General features: G+C 48.3%; 1 protein-coding gene across 3 annotated transcripts in view; it reads right to left on the reverse strand.

Moving 5' to 3' along the window:
- TBC1D8 (TBC1 domain family member 8) overlaps positions 1–23151 on the reverse strand; it is a 101068-nt gene extending 77917 nt beyond the window's left edge. For all 3 annotated transcript variants that reach the window (XR_005212295.1, XM_037806419.1, XM_037806420.1), the window contains exon 1: positions 22867–23151. Coding sequence is in view for 2 of the 3 variants with exons in the window: in XM_037806419.1 (XP_037662347.1) it covers positions 22867–22993 (127 nt within the window). In the remaining variant the exon portion in view is untranslated. The remainder of the gene's footprint in view (positions 1–22866) is intronic.
- Between the last annotated feature and the right edge of the window lie 2563 nt (positions 23152–25714).

Below are 25714 nucleotides of genomic sequence, written 5' to 3' on the forward strand. Positions count from 1 at the left end.
TGTAACAGAGAATGCTTATCTAGCTTCAGTAAAAGACTTGCTCTCGCAACCGCCGTGTGGCTCGAGTCGTGACTTCCAGCCAGGTCAGTTTGCGTGGTCTGCATCTCTCTCTCTCTCTCATCCCTTGTTTCTCCCCTCGCCGGCCGGGGAACAGGGGTCGAGCGGGGCGGCGCCGGACAGAATATTATTCTGCCATAAAAGGAATGAGGTTCTGATACATGAGACAACATGGATGAACCTTGAAGACATCATGTTGAGTGAAATAAGCCAAACACAAATGGATATTGTATGATCTCACTGACATGAAATAATTAGAATAAGCAAACTCATAGAGCCAGAATCAGAATACTGATTACCAGGGATGGGATAAGGAAAGGGGATGGGGAATTAAGGCTTAAAAGGTACAGAGTTTCAGTAATGGCTGATGGTGATGGTAGCACAATACTGTGACTATAATTAACAGGACTGCATTATGTATTTAAATTGGTTAAAGGGGAAATTTTAGGTTCTATATATGTTACTAGAATAAAATTTTTTTTAATCCATGGAACTGCACAATACAGTGAAGTTAAACCATGGACTATAGTTAATAGCACAATTATAAACATGTGCTTCCATCACTGTAGCAAGTATACCACACCAATGCAAGGTGTTAACAATAGGATGCTATACTGCAGCCCTGTATTTTATGCATATTTTTCTGTAAACTGATAAATAAAATTTAGTGGACCCAATATAACGGCACCCACGCTAAGCCCCACATCAGCCAAACTAAAAACCTAAGCTACTTTCTAGTTCCTATAAATGACCAGCTTACCTAGAAAACCAAATTTAAATACAGTCCATGAGTTATCATCAGCTAACTTCCTGGTTCCAAAGCAACCACCACTTTGTAAGACACCCCCCACCCACCCACACACACACTAAATAAAATGGAAACTTAATATCAGCCAATCAGGACATTTCTCACTCGCTTTTGCACTCGCCCTATACGAGCTCCCCCTTTCCAGCCCTCGGTGGAGCTCCCTTCTGCTTTCCAAATGCGATGCTGCCAGATTCATGAATCACTCAGTTAGGTGGTGAGATCCTACATTTTATGAAAAGTTCTTTTACCAAAACCCACACTTCTCTAAGAAAAAAGGGGGTGGGGGGAGCTGAAGATAACTCACATGGATGTCATTCAGGCAGTATTTATTTGACAGTCGCATGTTTTTAAAAATGAACTGAATGAAGTTAACATCGTGTTTTCTCATTTAATTCTCACAACCACTTCGAGGGAGGTAATCTTGTCTTGCCATTTTACAGATGAAGCAACTGAGGCTCTGAACAGAACTGAGGACACCTGGACCTGCCTCAGATCTGTCTCCAAAGCTCATGTTCTCCTCCACCAGGCTAAGGTCAGAGCAACAATTACTTCCAGCCAAGCTGCCGCCTCCACAGACCTACGTTTCCACCTACATTCAGGGTGACTTGCCTCCCAAGGTGCCCTTGGAAGGCGCCCTGGGGGGGCTGGGGGCAGCTGGGATGAAGCGCGCTCAGCTCCCCTTCCGCAGGCAGCTCGGCAGGCTCGTCTGGCGCCGCAGGAAACCCTGCCAGCCCTCCGTGAGCACGGAGCTCCTATTTTTAGGCTATCCGAATAACAACTCGGGCGGAGATAGATGTTGGGTGAGTTTTATAACTAGGGCCCAAAGAGGGGCCTACTGCTAATTTGCTTCTAAGAGGCAGCACCACATACAGTTCTTTCCCTCTGCCAGGACTTGGGGCACAGTGACGGGGCCAAGCAGAAAGTGACAGCCATGGTCACGGGACAGACAAGGACGCACAGAGCAGCCTTCCCACTGCTTCGTGCTTCTACAACCTGTGTTGGGCCTCGCCCTCCCACAGGCAACAGTGGCAAAGGGTTCTGCTCTTCCCAGGAAGCTCGCCATAGCTAGTAATGCCCATATCAATAACAGCAACACCCACTACCCACCCCCCAGGGGCAGAAAGCATTTTAACGACAATCAGAAAACCTAAAGTCTTTTTTTTTTCTTTTAATGCATTAAAGAAAGCCACAATCACATGGCTTTCGGCTCAGAAACAATATATCTCATCAGTTCCATGACAAAAACTTCTATTACTTGAGCAAAGAGCTTCTCATTACACACAAGCCATGGAAATGTCACGGGGCCCCATGACCCAGCATCATAAGCCACAGCTGGAGAGCCAGTGTGGTCTAGACCTCTTGGTTCACGTCAGGCAGTTTGGTTGGGTTATTGTCACTGTTTTTGAAGCTTAGGGAAAAAAAAGCAAATAAAGAGCCAGAACAGAGGAAAACCCTGTAATAATGAAAAGCAATAAATAACCGGAAGGGGTCCCATTAAGTCCTTTCTACTGACTATTAAAAAGATAAGATAAATGTTAGGGTCATTTGCAATCTCAGCATGACAGACCCGTCTATTCAAAATAAAATTAGTAATCCAAATTACTGAACTTTGAAGTTTATTTCAAAGCATTTTGTATAACTCAATACACCTTTTAGCGTGAACCCCTAACAATGTCCAGAAACCTCCGCATAAACCAAGACTTTACGCTGCTATTTTCAGAGAGTGCTGCAGATCCAGTGGACAAAGCTTCAAGGTGGGCACCAGCCAGTGATCACCTGTTCTAACTAACTGGCTAACCCAGGTGACGTGCCAACCACGCCTGACGGAGCGAGCCTGCCAAATCCACAATGCAAGGGCACGACTGCGTGCGTGCCTGAATGGCCAGGGCATCCTCAGGGAATGCCTCTGGCCCCGTTCTCTCGGGACCAGGACAGGCCATCACCAGCCCATCACCTGCACACCGCGGCCCAGATACGCAGGAACGATGGCACTCACACAGCGGCCCTCTGCTTTCTCAGGAAACCGCGGGAGGCTGGACATGAGGCTGCTGGCCAGGACCTGAGCAGCCAGGAGGGAGTCACCGGACTAACTGGTCTATTCATGCTAGAATTAGAAGAGAGAGAATTTTTCTTGTCTTCACTCAAAAACTGAAAATGTAATGGCCAGAGCTTTTCACCGCTGGGCTCCTGAAGTAGATACTCCTCAAGTGATGCATCAGAAATAACGTCTGCGCGCACATGTACTCTCAGTCCGTCACTGAACCCTGACATTGTCTTCTGGTCTCTCCCTAAATAAAACCCCAGGATGGAACGGAACAGCCCTGCTGTGCCCCATACACGGAACGCAGCAGGTCCTGTCATAGCAAACCTCCAAACAGGGGGACGTAACGGCTCAAAATGCATGACAGCGAGAGCCCTCCCCCCAAAAACAGTGACGACAGCCAGTTCCAAACGGGCATTTCCAGCCCTCACCGACAGGCTCTTCAAACACTTATTGCTGTGGATACAAGCAACAATATTTTGTGGAAAATTCCCTGGAGTTTCCACTGGGTTAGCCAGTCACTTTATCTAAGCCAGTCTTTAGGTGAGATGATTATGTTCAGCAATTATATTTAAGTTCTTATAGTGATGGGATAATTGAAGGCTATAAAACGAAAGGCTGCGGAGGCTGCTGAGGGACACAGCTGGAGAGAGAAAGCCAAGATTTAGAGAGCTTGGCTCCGAAACCTCACCCAGCCTCCAGATGACGTGCCAGCTGCCAGCGGCAGGACAGCCAGGGGCAATGCCCGCTCCGCGCCCACGGACCTCCCAGCACAGCCGGGACCACCCCCAGGTCTCCCGGGGGGGCTGGTGGGGAATCCTCGGCCCTTTCCCTTCTGTTTGACTCTACCCACACTCCTCACTGTCTCCCAATTGAATCCTGAACCTCCTCCCTTGGTAACCTTGAGTCATGAAGCCTATAACCAATACCTGTTCCATGAAGCCTTGGGAAAAAAGTCCCCAAATTATAATGACACTATGTTGCCATCAAATGTATCAGCAGAGGCAGCATTACCTTGCCAGTTTCTGCTACTCCAAAATAAACAAAATCCTTTGGCAAAACATTTCTGATCTCGCAACTTTTGGTGAGAAAGCACCTGCCTTGGGTCGTGTTTTCACAGCCTGTTGCACCCTGGTACCTGTGCAGGCTGTTAACTTCCCATGCAACTTCCCAAGCAACTCTGAATAATTTATCATTTTTGATGTCCCATCTTTAACAAAATCGCATTAAGAGAAACAGTTAATAAAGATTATCTTTTTCAAAAATCTCTCCTAAAAAAAATTTGGTGTCGTCTTGATTTTTCCCCTAAATGAATCTTTTTAGTTGATTACAACTGTAGATGTAACACACTTTTATTACAGGAACTTTGGAAAGCAAATAAAAGTACAAAGAAAATTAAACTTATCTCACATCCTGCCACCTAGCAAATAGCCACTGGAAATGTATCCTTCTGGTCCCTTTTCTCACTTGTCACAGATTTAGACTATTCCATTCCCACACTGCGGACATGGAGATTGGAGATTAAAAAAAAAAAAAGAAAAAAAAAAACAAGACTGAACATGAGAAACAAAGAATTCTCCTTTTGTGATTAGAGACAGTTGCAAAAGGCTGTTAAACTTGCTCATCAAGACTCACAGTTCATGGTGCACAAATCGATTTACCAGCCAAATTTAATTACAAATGCAGCCTGCCGCCTGATGACACCTTGTGTTGTTAAGGACACAATTCCACCTCTACTTCACAAACTACACTCTTAACAACCCCAGTACATAATTAAAGGCAGGAAACGGCGCTGGCGCTAGGAGGCATTTCAAATACAGGAACTCTTGTGTAACTTTTAAAACAAATATCTACTGAAGCCCCTTATGTGCCAGGCACACTTCAGTTGATTAATCCTTCTGGGGCATGAAGATGTCATCACCAAGTGCACACCGAAGCTCTGAGGACACAGTGGGTCCATTTGTCCTGAAAGCGTGCAGGTATACCGAAGGAGCTTAGCACACCAGGGTTTGGCATAATTGTTTACAATATCCTTTACATCTTTGCAATCAAGCCCATACTTACTTCTGACTTCCATTTCAACGTTTCCATCCTCTATAACAGAGTATTTTCAGACATCAAATTTTATCTAATTTGCAATAACTAAATGTGAAATGTTTACAACCTATGGAAGCTTTCTTATTATAAGCGCATGTGTAAGGGAACACAAGGGCAAGAGCAGGGATTCTTTATTGGTTCCCAATATCTGACATATCTTGCTCATGGTGTGCCCTTCTTAAACACTTGTTTAATGAATCCTCCAAATAAAATAAAAGAACACAGTTCTTGAACTCACTTGAAGGAAACCTGGTTTTCATATGCTACAAGGAGGTGGAGTTTTGTTCACTGTGGCTTCCAATCTTGACGTGATTACTCAAAGCCAGCCATCTGTCAACTCTCCTTCAGGGACATGCAACATATCAACAGTTGCCTGGTTCTGTTACAGTACTCCACTAATCTTATCTGAGACTGGGCAGAAGATAAGTGTTTCAGAAACTAAATTTATCTCAGGGATTAAGTAGAGTTTTTTGGTTTGTTTTTTGTTTTGCTTTTAGAAGGAAGAAAGCACTTAGCACAGAGGTCTCAGTTGAGATGTGTGCTCAGAGACACTGAGCCTTCTCTTCTCTAGGGCCATACAGATAAGAAGTTAACCATTAATTCTGACAGCAGAAAAAGCAGAACGAGCCCAGCAAACTGGAGGGTAAAGAAAACACACTATCTCCCCCAAACAGGTGTAACAGCCCATGGAAATGAAGAAGCAAATTTCCTGCCATGTGCCATTGTCTGACTTCCCCAAGATGTGACATTGTTGGAGACCAAGTCTGCAGAATGGTTCCGATCAGCGTGTCTCACAGAAACTGTTACCGCCTTCAGGTCCCCAGAGAGCCTTGGACCAGGGCTGAGCCATGTGTGGATCACGACGGGGTCGAGGCCGAGTCAGAGAAGAAAGGGGGAGAATATAATGACAGCTTGCACCTGTCTCTAAGGCCAGCAGCAGAGAGATCCGTCACGCATCGCGGGGACAGTCGTCACCCACCCCATCTTTAGGAAATCTGTTCTTTTGAACTTAAGTATGCATATCAGCCAACATCCAAGGGCAGAGAGTTTGTAAGAAAAAAGCAAACTTGGAGCCAGTAATTTAGAGAAAATCAAATAAAATTCAGATTTAATAAGCTGGAATTGAGAAGCCTGGGCAGCAACTTACTTCCTCAGACTCACGGACAGATTGTTTTTGCAAGTTTTCCACTGGGAATCACTATCTTGAAACTTGAATGTGCAAAGCCTTCCATTTAGGAAAAATTGTTGCAGCTCTTAAGACCCTGACTCCATATGAGAAGCCAGTGCACAGCACTTGTTTGTAAAATGCTTCTGATATTTATTCTGATATTTATCCTGCAGATATTAGCACACTGATAATGATGGAAGCAGGCCCTTAAAACTCACCTCATTACCTGTCTCATAAGCTCAAAGCATTTCCGGGCTGGAGAGGCCAGCAACCAAAAGCAGCCGAGTTAAGTCCTTCATCAAGAAAGACTTATGAAATAAAAGGATCCCAAGGGACAAGCATCTCTCAGCAGGATGTTGATTAGCCAAGCTCTCAGAAACTTCTCTTTATGCCATCAAATTAATGAGCAATAAAAATGGAAATAATAATAAATATAAGAAAACCCCCAACTCAATCCCACTACTTAAACAAATCTGACTAATTTTGTGTCTCCATATTTCCTTCTGGTAAACGCATGATGTTTATTTCATCAAGACAGTTCAGGAGGCAGGAAAGTAGGATCTTAGTATTTAACTGGTTTCCAAGAGCTGGGTCAAAGTCTCCCAATGCCCTGAGAAGGACCAAAAAACTAAACAGCCTTAGTTCCACAGAAAGCCCAAAAGGGCCTGCAGTTAGTCTAAACTAAAGAAATAGCATGCTGCCCTGGACGCACGTTCTGGGTCGAATCCAGCTGTTGGAATCTGGCTGTGGGGCGTTACACAATCACCTCTACCTCCACAGCCTCACCTTCCCCATCAACACCCATCACACAGGTCTGCCTTGGGGTCAAGCAGAAACATCTGTAAAGCATCCGGGCCAACCACTGCCCATCGCGGAGGCTGCCTGACCCACCAGCTCCTGTCCACCCACAACACAGTCGGGGAGAGAGCTGCAAACCTTCCAAGAAAGGCTCTCCAAGACTTCCCACAATACACTGGCAACATCACCCAAGTGATCTTTCCAGACCCAAGGGGGATTTCATATTTACTAGTCATTCGGGTTGTCATTTAGTTTACCTATTGCCTTAATCTGTCAATAATCCAAGTGCACAAAAGACAAATTCAGAGAGGAGCACCCCCACATCCAAAATCCATGTCAGCAGTTCAGGTGAGAAAACATTGGCTTAACCTTTGGAAAGACAGAAGTCCTTAGAATTTCTCTGCATGGAGGGGGCTGGGAGATCGGTCTCTCCCACAGAAGCTGGATAAAGTCAACTCTTGAAAACTTCCTTATACTCGACACAAACACAATACATATTTGCTGAAGTCCCTGAAACAGCCAATGGCGCGCTGATCATTTGCTTCAGCCGCTGCAGAGTCACTGCAATGGTGAGGGCTGGGCGCAGGGCACTGTCAGGGAGACCCTCAGGGCTGCCGGGCAGCACTGCCTCCCACACCTCCCTCGGGCAGGGCGCGTCCCCTGCTGCACCTCAGGACCCCCAGGCCCCACCGTCTGGCTGCAGCCCGGGCCTAGCATTTTTAAGGCTCCTTGGATAACTGCAACATGCAGCGGGGTCCAGAATTGCTGGCAATCCATTCTCCAGCAGCTATGCCAAACCGTCTGCTCACTGCAGAAGCCCACACCCTCCCGGGCTCTAGGCACCTCCCCCCCCAGTGAAGCCATCTCCAGCCGATGGGCCCTGCAGGAGAGGGGAACAAACCACACCATTAGCTGACCCACGGCTCCTCTCCTCCTCAGGCGTCCTGCTCCACCGCCTCCCGCCAGCCTCAAGGACAACGCGGGCCCCTCCAGCTCCTCCTGGGCCTTGTTGCAGTGACACCTGCTCTCCCTCCAGGAACTGGTTCTCAACCTTTGGCTACAAGGTCGAGTCACTTGGGGAACTTTCCAAGTAGAGATGCACACCTGGGCCCCACGCCCAGAGTCTGACACACCTGGTCTGGGGCGCTGCCTGGGCACGGGCTTTGTTTAAGCCCCCATGATGCCTCTATGCAGCCAAGACCAACAACTGCTGTTTCAGGATCTTCTCTTGCTCCCTCTTCCCTGGCGCTCTTGACCCTGCTATGTTTGCCCTTGGGCTGCTCTTTCCTTTCACCTTGAAGGGTACAAAAAGGTAACCTGTGGCCCCATTTCTTCGTCTGTTCCCTCTTGGCTCCAGGCACACAAGTCTTCCGAAGCAGGTCCTTAGAAGGAGACCCACCACTTCCTTGGAAACATCACTCATTCCATGAGGTCCTTTGCGTTCTTAGTAAGACAGGGATTACAGTCCCTCCCACTGGTCGTGGTAAGGCACAGATAAAACAAGGTGACATGGGTGAAGATGCCTCTCTTCAGAACAGGCAAAAATGACCCAAGTTAGCTAAGGACTGGTGAGGAACCAGTCCACCCCACGGGCTCCCGGCCCAGCAGCACCAGCTCAGATGTGGGAGAGGACGCGGCCGGTCTGCTCTGTCCTCCTCGGCCAGGCCACTCCCAGAGGCTCACCCCAGCAGGCTGGAGGGTCAGCCCGGCCCCTGCTGCCTCCTCTTCGCAGCCCCCAGGAAAGGGCCTCCCCGGTTCCCGGACTTAGGAGACACGTGGTCTGCACCTCCCCCACCCACATTTACGATGAGCTGCAGGTTCCTCCACCAGTTCTCAACCCTGGCCGAGCACTGGAATCACCTGGGGGGCTCCTACAAACTTGATGCTGGGCCACCCCACCCCCCCAGCAGCTTTTTTTGAAGAGAAAGAAAGAGAGAAAAAGAATTGCAAAAGGCTTTACTTAAAAAAACATAAAGCAACACATTGTTTTATCCTTTGTAACACTGTTATCAGCTTGTGCCTATTTCAACCTGGCCATTCCATCTCTGCCCACCCCATCCCAGTGGCGGATATTATCACCAGCTGACACGTCTCACAATTAAAGCAGGTGCCAGAGATGCCACAAGTTCTTTCCCACTCATTCCTTCCCTTTAACCCTCGTGCCCTTAGAAATGGGCGCAGGTGTGTGTGTTTTTTCATTTTACTAGTGTAGTTGAGGTTTACCGAAAAATCATGCAGAAGATAGAGTTCCCATATATCCACCCCCCCACACACACATTTTTTCCTATTCTCAACATTTAGCATTAGTGAACCTTTGTTACAAATGATGAAGCAATATTATAATTATACTATTAACTATAAGTCATAGTTTACATTAGGCTTCACTCTATTGTACAGGTCTAGGGATTTTTTTAATCTTTATTTTGGTAATATATATACAACTTAAAGTTTCCCCTTTTAACTGCTTTCAAATATAAAATACAGTGTTGTTAATTATATTTTCAATATTGTGCTACCATCGCCACCATCCATTACCAAAATTTTCCATCACCCCAAACAGAAACTCTGTACAATTTAAGCATTAACTCCCCATTCCCCATCCCCACCCAGGCCTGGTAACCTGCATTCTAGTTGCTAAGTCTAAGAATCTGCATATTCTAATTATTTCACATAAGTGAGATCATATAATATTTGTCCTTCTGTGTCTGGCTTATTTCACACATGTTGTCGTCAAGGTTCATCCATGTGATGCACGTATCAGAACTTCATTCCTTTTTACGGCAATAATATTCCGTCATATGTCTATTCCACATCGAGTTTATCCATTCAAGAGGGCACAGTTTTATCCGTTTCATAGACACGGACACAGAGGTTTGGGGAGGTCACGTAACTGATACAAGGCCACACAGCAAATGAGTGGAGGAGGAGCTGGGACTCGCATCCAAAACACACTCACCCCCATGCTATTTGCTGCCTCCCCAAACGCCGGCAGGTGCTTCCAAGCAGACTGGCTGGGCTCCCAGGAGGGAGGCCAGAGCGCGACAGGGGCCCTCAGGGCCTCACACCCAGCTCTACATGGCACCTCGCACAGCAGGACGCCCGCCAAAGAAGAAACCCTTTATGGTGGCCCTCGCAGGAAGATGGTGGTCCTACAGAGCCCACCCTGCGCCCTCATGACTGTGTGACCTGATCCTGGGGGAGTCGCTTTACCTGACGGGGACTGAAGTCTCCCTCCAAAAATGTCAACAATCCCCCCCAACCAGTGCCATCACAGAGGTCCCTGAACCCAGGGAGGGTCCCTGGGGAGCCACCCCCTACACTCCAGATCCTCGGGGAATGAAAGGTCTCCTGAGAAGAGCCCAAACCCAGCACCTACTCCGACAGGCCGCCACCCTGCTGGCCAGGCAGCGCCAGCCAAATTCCCGCAACTGGGCCCTGAGCCCAGGAAAAAGTGTGTGTAGGGGGGTGGATATATGACTCTCATATCCAACCAAGAGAGCCCATCCCATATCCCACAAGAAGGGATGGGGAGAAAATACGGGGTAAGTGGAAATACACTTTCCTGACAAAACATAATTTTTAAATGGGACCATCCACTAATCCACTACAAGTCACCTGCAGCAAGGGAGACACTCTTCCAGCTCTGTCACCACCAAGTAGACAATTACTAGTGACGTCATTTGCACTCAACAAAGCTAAAATCACTGTCTCCAACATCCTACAGTTGGAAAAAATGTGAGAAGATGGGCACTATACATGCTTAGGACCACCCAACAGAGACAAGGGGCCCAAACTCATCGATACGTAAATGCCTCTAAGCACTGACCCTCAGAAACAGTCTAAACGACCTTTAACCATCCCTTCTTGGAGGGCTGATGATGCCGTGGAAAAAACCTCAGTCCGTTACTCCTTTACTTACCAGCTATAGGACTGTGAGTGTCATGTTTTTTTATAGCTTGGGCAGAGTTTATCTCTAAGTGTCAAGAAAAGTCAAAATACAGAGTGGCACAAACAACCTCTCCCAGTCTCAGTTCTCCTCATCCAAAACATGAGGCTCTAACCCACTCACAAGACAGGAGGCTCCGCGTCAGGAACCAGCACGTGCTTTAGGGACAACAAAGACAACCAGGGGCCACCGGACCAGCTTCTCCCAGCAGCCCCAACAGGGGCAAAGCACAGCAAGGCGGTGTCCATGGAGAACGCACCCGGCATTCATCAGAGTGAATGGCCAAGAAATTATGGCACAAACACACAAAATATGTTTGAGAAGCATTTTCCAATGGTACTAGTCCGTTAAGTGAAAATCATTATGCAAAACTGCAGACACCGAATTGGCTCAATTATATAAATAATATCCATGGATAAAGCGGGGAAATCCATACAAAAAAAGTTAACTGGGGATTATGGGTCATTTGTCTTTTTTTTTCCCCCTACATTTTACCAATTTTCTGTAATTAGCACTTATTTATAAAATCATGGGAGAAAGCGTCAGTATATTCGTTGTCTAATTTAAAGAACCAAATGATCTCTGGAAACATTTTTTAATCATACTATACTATTTTGTTACATTTAATTCTCAAGGGTAACAGCTCTTATGATAATATATTACATAATCCTGTACATGAAACCAAGACGAACTGGATTCTTCAAGATTTTCACTGTTAAATTTTAAAACAAAACAGTACCCCCAAATATTGACGTCCCCCTGATTTTTTTACACCAGTCTGTGGCTCACACTGGCATGCCACAAGCCCCTCAAAGCTGTGCCAAATTTTGGTCAATGTGTAAAATGCATTTCTCTACAGCCAGAAATGTATACTTGCGTGGTGGTATTTGTTGAACTAGCCACAAGGCTGAGCAGGTCATGCAGCAATGCAATGCAGGTGTGAAAACTACGGCAAAGAAAAGGTGAGCAGTGCAGGGTGACAGCCACCAGAACAGACAAGCTAAGGCCTTGTGAACACACAACACGGAGCAGGAGAATCAGGAATAAAGGATGTGAAAACCACGAGACTCTGTTAGATCGCAGGAGCCATCGGGCTGCAATTGTTGCTAACTTGCTTAGCTCAAATTCTAGCAGTACTCAAAGTACGCCGTGACCAAAAAAGAACCGGGGAGTCGCTGCTTTGCACACAGCATCTCGAGCACACATTTGCTAAACCAGTGCACATGGCTGGGTAAATTATAAACCTCATTTTCCACTTGACCCGCAACAGTCTGTGAAAATGTTGCATTTTGAACTTTCTTCAACCAGTAATTCTAAACCCAACTTCCACACAGAGAAACCTGTACCCTTCCTACATAGGATAAAATGCCTTACAGGCCAGTGCACTGTCCTGCTGGAGGGCTACCTAAAAGGAGAGGAGAATTTGCTACTGCAGCAGACAGCGCGGCATGGTACGCATGAAATCAGAACTGAAGCCGTGACCCCTCAGCAAGCTGGGGTCACCCTCCTTCCACAGCCCCCGGTGGCCTCCCCAAGACTCAGGAGCACAAGGCAACCGGAAACAGCAGGAGAGAGAAGCTGGAAAACTCACCGTAAAGCAATCTCCCATGACAGAGAAACAATTCAAACCTTCTTCCTTTCTTCATATACAGTTATGAAAGTATTTTCATCTTTACCTAAATAAGGCATCTCAGTGCTATTTGTCTAGGAAAAGTTCATTTGATATTTCAAGGCTCTACAATAAATGCTTTCATTCCTAGAGAGTCCCATGGGGTTTGTCTGCTGACTAACCGATATAAAAATGACCACGTTTTAGTCAAGAAATCCCAAAATACTAAAACTAGGAAACCAAACCCTTCAAACTTAAGGGAAAACTGCATGTTAACGCAATATGTATTCAGATGGCTGAAATGAGCAAATAGATTTGGCATGGGTTTCAAGTCAATCCTTGGTTAGAGTGAGGTGAGTTAGGATTACTCTCCAAAAGCAGAAAACATCACCCCTGTAGACCTCACCACAAGCCAAGACTGAATTTGTGAGTCAGCCCCAATGTGACTTTTTGGTCAACTTTCTTGAGGACTTGGTCCCTTTGTCGGTACAACACAGACACAGAATTGGCTCAATTATATAAATAATATCCATGAATAAAGCAGGTACAGGAGGGCACACACAGATTATTTCTTGGGAAGCTGTGGGGAAAAAAATAATAAAACCAGAGAGTCCCAAAGGAGCCGAGTGGGCAAGTATCCTCTTTGAAGCATGTGGGGACACGTTAGGGCTCTCCCACAGTACCAGGGCAAGACGCCAGGTAATCCCCACAAAGGCTGTGAACAAAGAGTCGGAGCTCCTGCCTTCTCCAGGACCCCAGAACTCAGCTCTTCAATAACCAAACTGTCTCTCAGATAAACAGTCCAAGATCACCAAGGAACGGGTTCATGACATTTGTGTGGGAATTAATTTCCTCTGAGCAAATGGTATTTTTATGCCTGTTTAAAAAAACAAGCAGTCGCCAATGACAAATGCATTCATCATCCAAACAATCGCCTGGCCTTCCGGCCGCACCTCTGCCAACATCTCTCCCAGCCAACAAATGCAATCCAGCAAAATAGCACCCACCGAGCTCACAGGCCACCAGTGCCAGAGTTCAGATGCTGAAAACACGGCCCCACATTCCTGAACCTGCTATTCACAACCACACCTTTCTTAGAGTATGCGAGATGAGCAACTGAAGACAAACCGTAGAAAATCTCACATTTTCCATGTCTTGTGCACCCAGATTTATCACAAATCTGCAAGGGCTGAACTTGAGAAAATATCCACATGGACCTTCACTACCACCCGCCCCCAAAAAGCATCCTTCCCAGAAACTATTTCTGTGAAGCATGGTATGTTGTAATCCATTAAGACAGACTGTCCACGTGTCATTTTATTTCTCTTCTGAAACAAGTCCTGGGTCAGTCCAATGTCTCTACTCCCAGTGATCCTCTGCAAAAACCAACCCCAAAACCACAGCCTCAAGATCAGAAATAACTCATGTTAGGCCATCTTTCCTGTCTTTTTACATAACAGTGTGAAATTGCCTGCAGAGATTAGGTACAGAAAGCAGCTTTTCTGGTGCACCATTATGATGTACAGCCTGGAGGACGTGGGGTACCTAAATGCATTGTTTAGAGATCAGTCCTCTTTCCTTAATTCCAGAGTAAGGCAAGGTAACCAACATGCATATATTAAATTCAGAGACATCCCAAACCTCACTTTATTTCACAGCTCCTCCATCAACCCCCCAGGCATTTTAATGACTGGAATTACCAACAGGTGGCAAAGGTGAACACCATCCTCTTCTCCCGCAGACACTGTCAGTTACAATGTAAGAATTCCCTACCAGAAGCATCCATCCTATGCACATATGGATCTTCCGTAAAATATTTGTTGATCTATGCTGACTGATCAGCTTCATAAAAAGAAAAGATATGGTGCTCTGCCAGGGCTCTGCCACCAGCAGCGTGGCAAATCAGATGGGCACAGTGGACCTCAGCTTGCAACACCAAGTGACCTGGACACACCTTTATATGCAGACTAAATGAGGTCAAGTAGGGGAAAGCATTGCTGAGAATTGCAAAGCAATATGCAAAAAGACTGAACTATTATTACTAAGTTAATAAGCAATAAATGTTTTGTTTTGTTTTTAAATAGGGAGGTTGGAAGAAAAAGTCATTACAGCCTGGATGTACTTCCTTGGAGACAATGAAGATTGATAACACTAAGTAAGAAAGACAGACAAGGTCAACTGCAGACAACGGCCAAGTCTTCAGGTAAGCAGAGCAAGAGGAGACAGCTTCGGTCTATATTTCTGAACAAGTGAAAATCACATCCTCCCATCTTCTCCTTCCTCTCTCCTCTCCCTCTCCTCCCCCAGCTGAGACAGACCCTCCCCGTTTCCCTGCTAGATGTGGGTGGCCCCCAGGACACGGACGGTTGAGTTGTTGCTCTTCAGACGTACCAGGAATTCTGGCTAGAGCCAGGGACTTGGACCCCAAGCTGGTAATAGGGAATTCTGAACCCCCCTCCCTGAAGAAGTGACCTGAAAGTGTCAGAAGTTCCATTTCTGGGCTTTTTAATCTCTCAGCTCACCTCATCTACCACCTGAAGACAGGAGTCCTGAATCTGGAGAAAATGAAGTCCTGAGCAGTCAGAAAAAGACTAGGCATAAACATAATCCTTTGGAAGCACTGAAGACCACTGAGGTGAGAGGCTCCCACCTCCTCATTTTACAGAGGAGAAGCCTGTGTCTCAGGGAGGCTCAGCGGACGACACAGGGCACACAGCACCAGGCAACTGTGTATCCGTGAGATCCCAGCTCCCGACTCCTACTCCAAGTGCCTCCCACGACTGCCAGTCTCACCTTTCAGAAGTTGAGGACCACCACACACATCCTCACACCCACTTCCAGTCACTCTGTAAGAAACGGGGGAAGGAGAGGTGAACATTAACCAAGCATGGTGGCTCTCAGCACGGCCCTAGGTTCTTCAGGTTCATTTTATTTTCCAATTACTGCTCCTGAGATTCTTATCAGTTAGGTAGTAGTAGCTCCATTTTACAGAATAGGAAACTAAGACCCAAGGTCAAACGGGTAAGAGAACACGAGCTCTTTCCTTTCCTCCCCCTGAAGTCCTATTCTTTTCCTGGCAACACTTAAAGAAATTAGACAGAGATCTAATCCACCAAAGCCAAATTAACTTTGTTCAAGCCTTTCACCACATATGTTAGGAAAAGCAAAACTGCATGAAATCCAAAACAAACAACTCAACCGTACATCTGAAATGCCCCCAAATCAAATCTAATTCGTTTTTGAATGAACTTTGCAGTGTACCTCTAAACAAGCTTCTCTTTTAATTCTCCAGACAACCTTAATGGGAAAAGAAGAGGGTCTCAAGGCTAGGCGGAGGCTATGAAGGAAGCTGGGGGCTCAGGGCTGGGGCTACAGTCTCAGCAAAGTGAGTCCACTGTGGCTGAACTGTCAGTCAAGGCCACAGAGGCCAGGAGAGACGAAGAATCAGTGTCAAATCAAGGGTCTCAGCAGACGCCAGCCCAGAACAAGGGGTGTGGGAGCAGGTCTAGTGGGGCTGGGCTGGGCTGCGGGGAGGCAGGCAAACCAGAGCAGATGGAGAGCAGCCGTTTTTCCTGCTACAAAGGGCTAAACCCAGGCAAGTAAGTGAAAATAAGGGTGCCTCTGCCCTCGGCTCAGTCACTGACCCTCTTCCTGGGCGCCAGGTTCCTCAGCTATAAAACAAAGGGCCGATGCTTTCCTAAATCCCAGCTCCAGCATTCACCCTGTGGACCCCAGGGACACGAGGAGCGGGGGTGCTAGCTCGCCACCGGAAGACTTGAACCCACAGCTGCTGAGGTTATTTTTAATCGTGAATATGAGTCCACTTCATGCCAGCCCGCCTCAGGACGGCTGCTGGGCTGGCTCATGAAAGGGAGAGGGCAGGGAGGCCCGGGGAGCGTGGGCCGGAGCAGGGCTCTGCCAAGGCTTCGCAGACCTCAGCAGGGCCTGTGCCAAGCCGGGAAGGCCGTGTCCACCCCGAAGCCCAGCGAAGAGCCCCAAGGGCCCGAGCCAAGGTGTGAGCCTCTGTCCCTGAGGACAAGATGGAGTCAGGAAGGCTTCAAGGGAGCAGACACTACTTATTTCAATCCCTGAGGTTCTGCCACAGAACTCACAGGTAACACGCCCAAAGCAGGCAAGAACCCTAACAAATACAGCCCAGAGGTCCCAACTCCCTAGACTGAATATTCCCATATCTATGGGCAAAGACTAGAAAAGCCAACTTACAGTATGGTAAAAACACCGCAAGATGTTTTAATGAAATAAGTTTTAAATGAGGCCCAAGGTGGGCACATTAAAAGGGATTCCTGGGGCAGACTTGAAAATTCCAGCCCCAGGTTACACTAGAGTCATTTTCAAGCTCCATGTGGACAGGGATTTATTTTGTCCTTCTGCCTCCCTAGTGCCTACAAGAGAGCTAGGCACGCAGCAAATCCCTACTGCATGACCTCTTTTTCCCACATCTCCATTCTCTTACAATTCACCTGTTGATGGACTACACTGTAACACGTACACAAAATATTAAAAAGTCCTCGGCTGATGCTGTTGATAACTTGGAGGGGGAAGAGAGGGTGTGGTCAGGATAAGACACACACATACACACAAAAAACAGATCACAGGTCCTGCTGGATGTGGCAACTGCGAACCCAAATCTTCAAACACCAACTGGGTTATAAAAACAGTTGTTTCAATGAGAAAAGCCTGGTGGCTGGCATCAGTCTCAGGATCAAGTTCCTTACATAAAGCTCACCGACAGTTAGGACCAGCAGCTGGGCTGGCACGGCAGACAAACCACAGCCAGGCCTTACAGCAGGAGAAATGGCCACGGCAGCCCTCTTTATATGATTCACTCCTGTTTTCTGCATAATTTCCATCTTCAAGACTGTGAAAAACGTTTCTCGACCAGGTCAGCTCACATCAATTCTGCTTGGACATCTGTTTATCCAACAAATCTTTATCCACAGTGGTCTAGTAACTAGAGCCTTTGTGGAGCTGGAGTTACGGTGGTGAGCAGGACGAACCTGGGACCCCCCTCCTGGAGCTGTCTGGCTCCCTGTGAACAGATAATGTCACAAAGAGGTGCCTAACTGCAAGCAGTCACTGGTGCCCTAGAGGAAAAGCAAAGGACGGTACGAGAGGATCCGCGTGGCTGGAATTTGGATTGGGCAGGGGCCAGATAAAACATCTCCAGTTCAGGCTGAGTCCTGGAGGTGAAAAGACTCAGCCAGGCAGGAGGGGAGGCGAGAGCAGCCGTGCAAAGGCCCTGGGACAGTGAAGAGCCAGGCCGTGGCGAGTCCACGGTTAAGGGTAGATGGTGGAGGTGGTGGTGGGGCCAGGGCAGGCAACACTCCAAACGCTGTTAAAATATGCTCAGCTGCGGACAGTGGATTGTATATCATGGATGATTGTATGGTGTGTGAATGTATTTCAATAAAACTGAATTTAATAAAAAAAAATATATATATGCTCAGCTGCTTCCTAACACAAGGGATTCAAGTTAAAAAGTTAAGGGGAAAATCTGTGCTGGAAATAGTATCAGATTTACTATTTTCATTTTAAATAAATTCCCCCTTTATCCAATGCTGTCAGAATGTGGAGAGATTAGAAAATCCTTATCTATTTGCTTCTAGTAAATGAATTCTTTAAAAAGCTACAAACCTCTCAATCACTTTCAGCTATTCCTAAGGAGTTCTAATTATTCTGAAAAGGCCAGCCTCCACCCCCTCACCACCCACATATTTGCACCTCGTATTATTTCCTGGAGTGACACAGCCAGCGCCTTGTCTGATTCTCTAATTACAAATATATTGCCGTTATTATGCTCTCATTAAATGCAACTTTTAGAAATACCTAAGATTTTACTAAGTTTATCAACCCTTGAAAATGTTTTTATCCTTGTAATCTGAGTATTGCTATTTCTTCCGGTTTCTGCTCCTGAATTGTAAACACACCAAGAAAAATCAAACAACACCTTTGTTTATGGAAAACTCCTTTATTGTGTTTTTGGAAAACAAGACTGCAGCACATCAGATGCTAGAGCCGGCACGTGGGGAACGCTACACAATGCACCCGCTGTCCTGCCAAAGATTTTCACTGCTGACAGAAGTGAAATCCACCGAGTTCAGCTACCTGAGAGGACAACAGCAACGCAACACCTGTGCTGGGCTTTGCCCGTCTCCAACCCCACCACAAAGTGACATTCTCAGCAAGCCTCCTGACCCACAGGGATCCCTGCAGCGTCGGTCTCGCCGCCCGCTCCTGGTGACACTTGAAGAGGCCGTGGACAATCGCTCTATGCAGTGTGAAATTCCCTTTTCGCTAGGATTTCATCTGCTCAAAGAAGTCCCATCCCAAATCCCACAAAATGACTTTCCTTGGGCAATTCTTAGCACAAGCTTCCTATTTAAATATTTGACCTTTTTAATTAGTTATCGAAAATGCATTTTCTGAGAGATAAACGAATGTTCCTTCCATCCTTCTCTACAATGCAAACTACCTTACAATGTCTTTGTGTGTGTGTGTGTGAAGTCTTCTCGTTATCCCATTTTTGAAGGGCAATTTGCTTTTCTTTTTCAAACATACCAGGTGCCAAGCCCTTAATGTGTACCATTTATTTTAATTCTAACAACCCTCTAAGGTAAGCTTCATTTTTGCCCCTAACTTAAGGATGAGTGAAACTAAGGCTCAAAGACACAGAATGAACTAGCCCCAGATCACTCAGCTGGTTTTACCCGACAGGCTGATCGTCCTCCAAAGCCCCTAATTCCCACCACACCACACTTCCTCCCTTGACCCAAAAGGTTTAGGGAATTGGTCAGCCCGTTACCATGGAAAACACAATGACGTGGACAAAGGCTTAAGGTAAGTATTTTGAGACGCAGAAAACACCGATGTTTTTGTTCAGATTACAACTTTTTAGCTGCCAGCCTTTTGGGGAGAATAACTGCAAGGTTATACAGACATGTACATAAAACGCTGGAAAATAAAATCCTGGTGCTGATATTTGGTCTTTAAAGTTAAGTTTCAGTGACTCACTTTTAAGCGCTTCAGAGAAATGTGGGAGAAGGTGGGGTGGGGGGTGGTAGCGAGGTGGTGAGCTGTGAGTTCCTTCTGGCCGCTGCCTGCCTAGCCCTAACTTCTACTCTTTGTTCTCCCAGAACAGACTGAACTTTTGTAACATATATTCCCACAGGCTAGAGACTGTATCCAAGTGAACACTGTATAACTTTACTTCCTTTCCTGGGTAGCAAGATTACTTCTGTCAGCAGAGCTTTAGAAACATCTTATAACACTGAGTGAATTCAGCCACACCGTGTTCTACTGGGAGGAAAGGGTTGCCACCTTCCAGTACTGCCCCAGATCCCAGGATTTCCTTCTCCAGATCCCAGGATTTCCTTCTCCAGACAGATCCCAGGGGGTGGTTACGGTGGCCACGTCAAGTACGGCTTTGGCCCACCACTGGAAAAAAGGACCCAAAAAGACAGGAGGAGGAAGAGGTCTCCATTTCCCAGGCACCCACCCCCCCTTCCAGCTTTCCACGGTGGTCAGACTGCCAGGTAAACAAGAAAGCCCAGGAGAGAGACAGGAAGTTCCTGTTTCATGTTTCAGGAAACTGAGGCTCTACTCCCACCTGGATTTTAAGAAAAAAGTGGGGTCGCTCTCTCATTGTCCCAGAATTCACTCAACAAATGTTTTCTGGCCACACACTATGTGACAAGCACCATGAAGGGTAAAAAGCTTGCCCTCATACACTCTAGAAGGAGAAACAATGAACAAAATAAATAAGTAATTATATTGTATATTAGAAAGTGAGAAAGAATTCTGGAGAAAAATAAAGCTGGCAAGATATATAGGGAATGTGTGTGTATCTGTGTGTGTGTACAGAAAGGCAAATTATAGTCCTCAATGAAACAAAACAAAGGCTTATATTTCTGAGAATGGGCAATTTTTAAATATATCAAATTACTTTAAATGCCAATAGAGGCCTCATGTGTTTAAGCTCCTACAATCTAATAACAAATTCAGCATCACAATAAAAGGAGACACACTGCATTTCCAATCCCTCTTAACCACCTCTACCCACTTCCCTCAACTCCAAACTAAAAACTTACAAGCCGCCAGAATATCTACCACTTTAGCCCCCATTATTGCATGGTTTTCAGACACAAAACTCATTCTAAGTTTTAAGTCCTTAAAATAAAGTGCTAAAAATCTGGCTTATTAGAATCCTCCAACTTCCACAAACCGTCACCAACATGGACCGCCTCGTGTCACTCGGTCTTACTTTACAACATTCACAAGTAGCCCACTAAGACAGACCAACGGCAGATGTGGTAACTCGGGGTTGCTCCACCGCAGGCAACGCTGTGCTTCCTGGACGGAGCCCCATGGTGAAGAGCCTGGCTACAGAGAAGGCGGTTTTTTCCCATCTACAGCAGGGTGAGTCTCTCCAGGAAATCAAGCAGTGTCTTCTTTCTTTTTGGGGGGAAAGGGGGTGATTTCCCCTTTTCTGTCTGACTGTGTTGCCTTTAAGAATAAGAAATTTGTATATATTTGCTGTAAGCCCAAATCAAAGTAAACAACAATTAAGTCTCAAGCTACAGGTAGGGATGACGATAGGAGACCTGTGCGATTTGGGAATGTCACAGGAGAGGGCTGCATCATTTTAAGTTCGTCGCAGACAGAGTCTGGACCACAGAGCCAGAAACTCTCTGGAAGGGAGGCTAGCCTAAACCTCTAACAGGCATCAAGTGTGCGACTTTGTCTTCTTGGTCTGGACCCATCTCCCCTGCTGGATGGTGAATAACGCCAAGGCAGCAAGGCCTTCCTCAACCTGCCTCTCAGGAGCCTTCCCCAAAGCAGCCGCACAGAGCATTCCACAGATCCAGTGTGCAGTGAACTAAATAAATGAATGAAAATGTTTGCTAGACAAATTTTCCTTTTATTTCCCATTTCAAATCGTCAAGCCCTGTCCCCATTCTCTCCAAAGGACGACCATTTATAGGCCAGATACCAGGTACACTGCCCTCAAAGAACTGGGGGACAAACCCCCTCCTCTGGTCTCTTTGCCTCTGATGTACCTGGCAGGTGCCACGAACCTCCACTTCCCAAGGGACCGGGCATCAACCGCTGCTGGGGACCTACCAAGGCATCAACGTCTCCTGCCTCGTACATTAACTCCCTCTCAGAGCTCACAGGGGCTCCCCCGAGCAGGCACAGCTGGTGCCCACCTGCTCCCACCACTCCCTGACACTGTCACCCACTACTCTGCCGCCCCTTCCATCAGGAAGTTGGCAACTCCTGCCCACTGGCTGAGACTCTAACCAACCCAGCTGCCACCTTTCTCACCATGGGAATCTCAAATTCACTGAGGGCAACTCCCCTTGTCCTTGGTTCCGCTCTTCTGTATCGACCCTGTTTCCCCACCAGGCCCTACACCACAAGGACACAGATGGGATTTCCCCAGAATCGAGTCACCAACAACGAGCCCAGCGACCCAAACACAAGTCCATGAACTTTCCGGCTTCTCCTCCGTGTAACAGGGGATGTGATGGGAAGATCTAAGGCCCCTTTGATTTCATGTTCCAAAATGGGAAAATTCCATACAGATCTCCTAAATAAGAATGAAAAGGGCTCAATACATTTTTCCTTCCTTGACCTGTTTAAACAGGTGTCCTAGCTGATTCAGGCTGGCCTCGATGTTTCCAAAAGCTTGATTTTCAGAGTGTGTGGGATCATAACTTTTTAAAACACTGCTTTGTTTTTGAGAAACTTCACAAGTCGGAGTTTTTTCCTCATATCATCCCTTGGAAGAAACTGAAGGGAGGTTAAAAAAATGCTGACCTTGCTCAATTTTCCTACCAAGATCGGGAGCTTCCGGATTCTCAGTGCCTCGGTTTCCCCGCCGGCCACGGGGGCGGTTCCCGGCCCGCGCTGCGCTCACGCCCCAGCCCGTCCCGGATCGCCGGGGCCTCGGGAGCTGCATCCCGCGTCAGGTGGCCGCGCTCCCCAGCCGCGACGCCACCTGGGGCCCCCGCGCGTCCAGACGGCCGAGCCAGAGAGCCGGACGCAGCCCGCTGCCACCTGGCACCTGCCGGACTGCCCCGCGGCTCCTCGCCCTCCCCGGGGCCCGCTCCGGCCGGATTCTCCCGTCGAGCCCCTCCGAAGCGGGGCCTCCAGGCGCCCATCGGGCCGGCGGCGCAGGCACCTGCCTCGGCCGCGAGCGCCTCTGGCCGCAGCCCGGACGGAGGGCGGCGGGAGCCGGGCGGAGAGGGGAGGCCGGCCCGGTCCTCGCCCGCGTTTCCACGCAGCCGCCCCCGCGGCCCCGGCGCCCCGCGCCCCTTACCCGTGAGGCGGCCGCCCCCCTCGCCGTGCCCGCGGCGCCGCTGCAGGACGAAGTAGCAGTTGCTCTTCTGGGTCACCCAGAGCTTCAGGGCGTTCTTCAGCAGCACCTCCTCCGGCTTCAGCCACATCGCGGCGGTCCGGCCGCAGCCCGCGCGCCGCCCGCGGGCCCCCGCTCACATCGCCCCGGCCGCCGGCCTGGCGCGACCCGCGCGGGGGCAGGAGGCGGCGGCGGCGGCGCGTGGGGACCGCAGCCCGCGCCCGAGCCCGGCGCCCGCGAGAGCCGCACCGCGCCGCTGGGGTCCCGCGAGCGCAACGGCCGCCGCAAGCCCCGCGCCCCCTGCGCGCCCCCGAGCACCGCCCCGCCCCCGGCTCCGCCCCCACCGGCCGCCCCGCCCCCGGCTCCGCCCACCAAGCTGCACCGCCCGCAGGCCCCGCCCACCTGGCCGCCCCGGCCCCGCCCCGCCCGCTACCCACCGCCACCCCCCGCCGCCCCCGCGCCCAGTTCCGGAACCGCGGGAGGAAGTCCAGTCCGGGCGGCCCGGCCCCCGGCTCTCCGCGGCCTGCTCCTTGCTCCCGGGAGGAAGCTGGGGATGGAGCGGGGATCGGGAAAGAGCATCTTTTTCTCCTGGCTGCGGATTTTGCCCAACTTAGGGTGTTGGTGTGCCAGGGGCGAAAACGCACCTCAGCAGCCCCGGGTGGATTTGGAATAATATAGCATGTAAAATAGCAGAAACATCGTAAAAATAACAAGAGGCCGTAGCGTTGAAAGTCAAACGATTCTTTCCCCTTGTTTTAACTCCTCGCACATGTTTTGGATGTTCTCACGAGGGAGCCGCCTGAGCTGCCCAAGCAGCAGCGGAGCCGGGGGCCGGGATCAGGCCGAACGCCACAGCGGGGAGGAGCCTCTGGGGCCCAGTCGGTGGGGATATTAGGGCCACCCTGGGGGTCCCCTACCCAGGAGTGAAACCAGTCACGTTTGTTTTGGGAAAATTGCAAAGCTGGAAAAATATGGAGTAGATGATAGCCAAGAGAAGCTAGGTGAAGTGGGGAGTTAGGGTATTAGGATTTCAAAAATGAGTATTTCCTCCAGGCTGTTGTGGAAATAGACCCGTAATGGTCGGCCCTGAACAGGCGCACGAGCCTCTGAGCCATCTCTACAGGGAGGCAGTTAAATCTGACACTAGCAAAAGAGCAAAAGAAAAACCTCCATCAAATACTTCCCCCCAGGGTTGCGACAAAGGGCTTCCTTGATAAAATGTGACCGTTAATTAGGACAGAACTGAAAAGAAGAAGTAAAATAAATCCACCATAGGACACCTGGGAACTGAGTGAAACCCCTTCACTGGAAGAACCCATTCACAGAGGATCCTAAGGGATCAGCTCAGAAGTCTGGCCCGACCTGGCACAGTAAGAGGCTGAGGCAAGCGCCGGGGGCAAAGGCACTTCTGGGTTGCCCCAGGGGAACAAACAGGGACACCCACCAAGGTGGGCAGGGAAGTAGAGGAGAAGTCCATAGTTCCGAGGCTGGAAGACCCCTGGCAAATGTCTGCTCAGTAAAACAGAGGGAAGAAGTCAGCTATAATCAGGGGGATTTGGGTACACCAGAGCACATGGAACAGAGATGACAAGTTAAGATTCCTTCCAGAAACATTCGCAGGGCACTGCCTCTTACTCGCAGTCACACGGCCAAGCCCTGGAATTGCAGAGGTGAGTGGGAGATGGGTCCTGTCCTAAAGGATTCATAGGTAAGGAAACGGGCTCGGAACAGTGTAGTGGGCATCAGGGTGGGAATGCACAAGGGGACAGCGGGGATGCACAGAATGAAGGGTCAGTTCCTAGGGAAGTGCTGTTTCACGGGGGCTTGAAAAATGAATCTGAGTTTGCCACCACATCAAGTGGGAGGAAGCATGCCTGGTAAATGGTTCAGCATGTAAGACACTGTGATTTAGGCACACGTCTGGAGGCAGACTGCCCGAGGTCAAAGCCCATCCCCACTCCTGCTACTAGCTAGCTGTGTGACCTTGACCTTGGGCAAGATACAAATCTCAGTGAGCCACAGTTTACTCATCTATAAAACTGGGAGGGCTATAGTACCTCCTCTATGAGTACTAACCATTATATAATGTAGTTAAACACTTGTAACATGGAGTAAGTACTCAATGTCAGCTATTATTATTAAATGCAAAAAAGTTCCAGGAGGTGAAGCAACACACACATACATACACATACACCTATATTTTATTCATTATTGAGCTCTTACTATCAGCCAGATATTAAATATGACAAGGGGTATTAAACATGGAAAGGGTATGAACGCAGTTGGGAGGAGATGGGAAGGGGGCTGTGCCTGACCTCTCTCTGCCTCCACTCTCCAAGCTCCTGCCTGAGCCTCCCGTTAGCCAAAACTAAGGGAGCCCATGGGACCCGATCTGCCGAGGCCAGCCTACTGGGCACAGAGCAGGGTGGGAAAGTTGGAGAGTGGATCTAGAGGGGCAAATGGAGAGGTGGTCACAACTTCCTACTGTCACTCATCTCTGGAGGCTCAGAAATCTCCAGTCTGAAACTTGTAGACCTATGGCAAGAAAGAAATCATGGAACAACCATCTTAATTTCCTGGATGCTGAAACAAATACATATGATGGTTGGCTTAAACGATGGAAATTTATTGACTCAGGGTTTTGAAGCCAGGAAGTCCGAAATCAAGGTGTCAGCAAGGTGATGCTTTCACCCCAAAGACTGTGACATTCTGGGGCTGGCTGCCAGCAATCCTTGGTCCTTGTTTTTCTGTCATGTGGCAATATTGGCACATGGTGGCATCTTCTCCTCTCTCTTCCAGGTTCCATTGACTT

This window comes from Choloepus didactylus, chromosome 17 (genome assembly GCF_015220235.1).
Source record: "Choloepus didactylus isolate mChoDid1 chromosome 17, mChoDid1.pri, whole genome shotgun sequence".
Classification (NCBI taxonomy): Eukaryota; Metazoa; Chordata; class Mammalia; order Pilosa; family Megalonychidae; genus Choloepus; species Choloepus didactylus.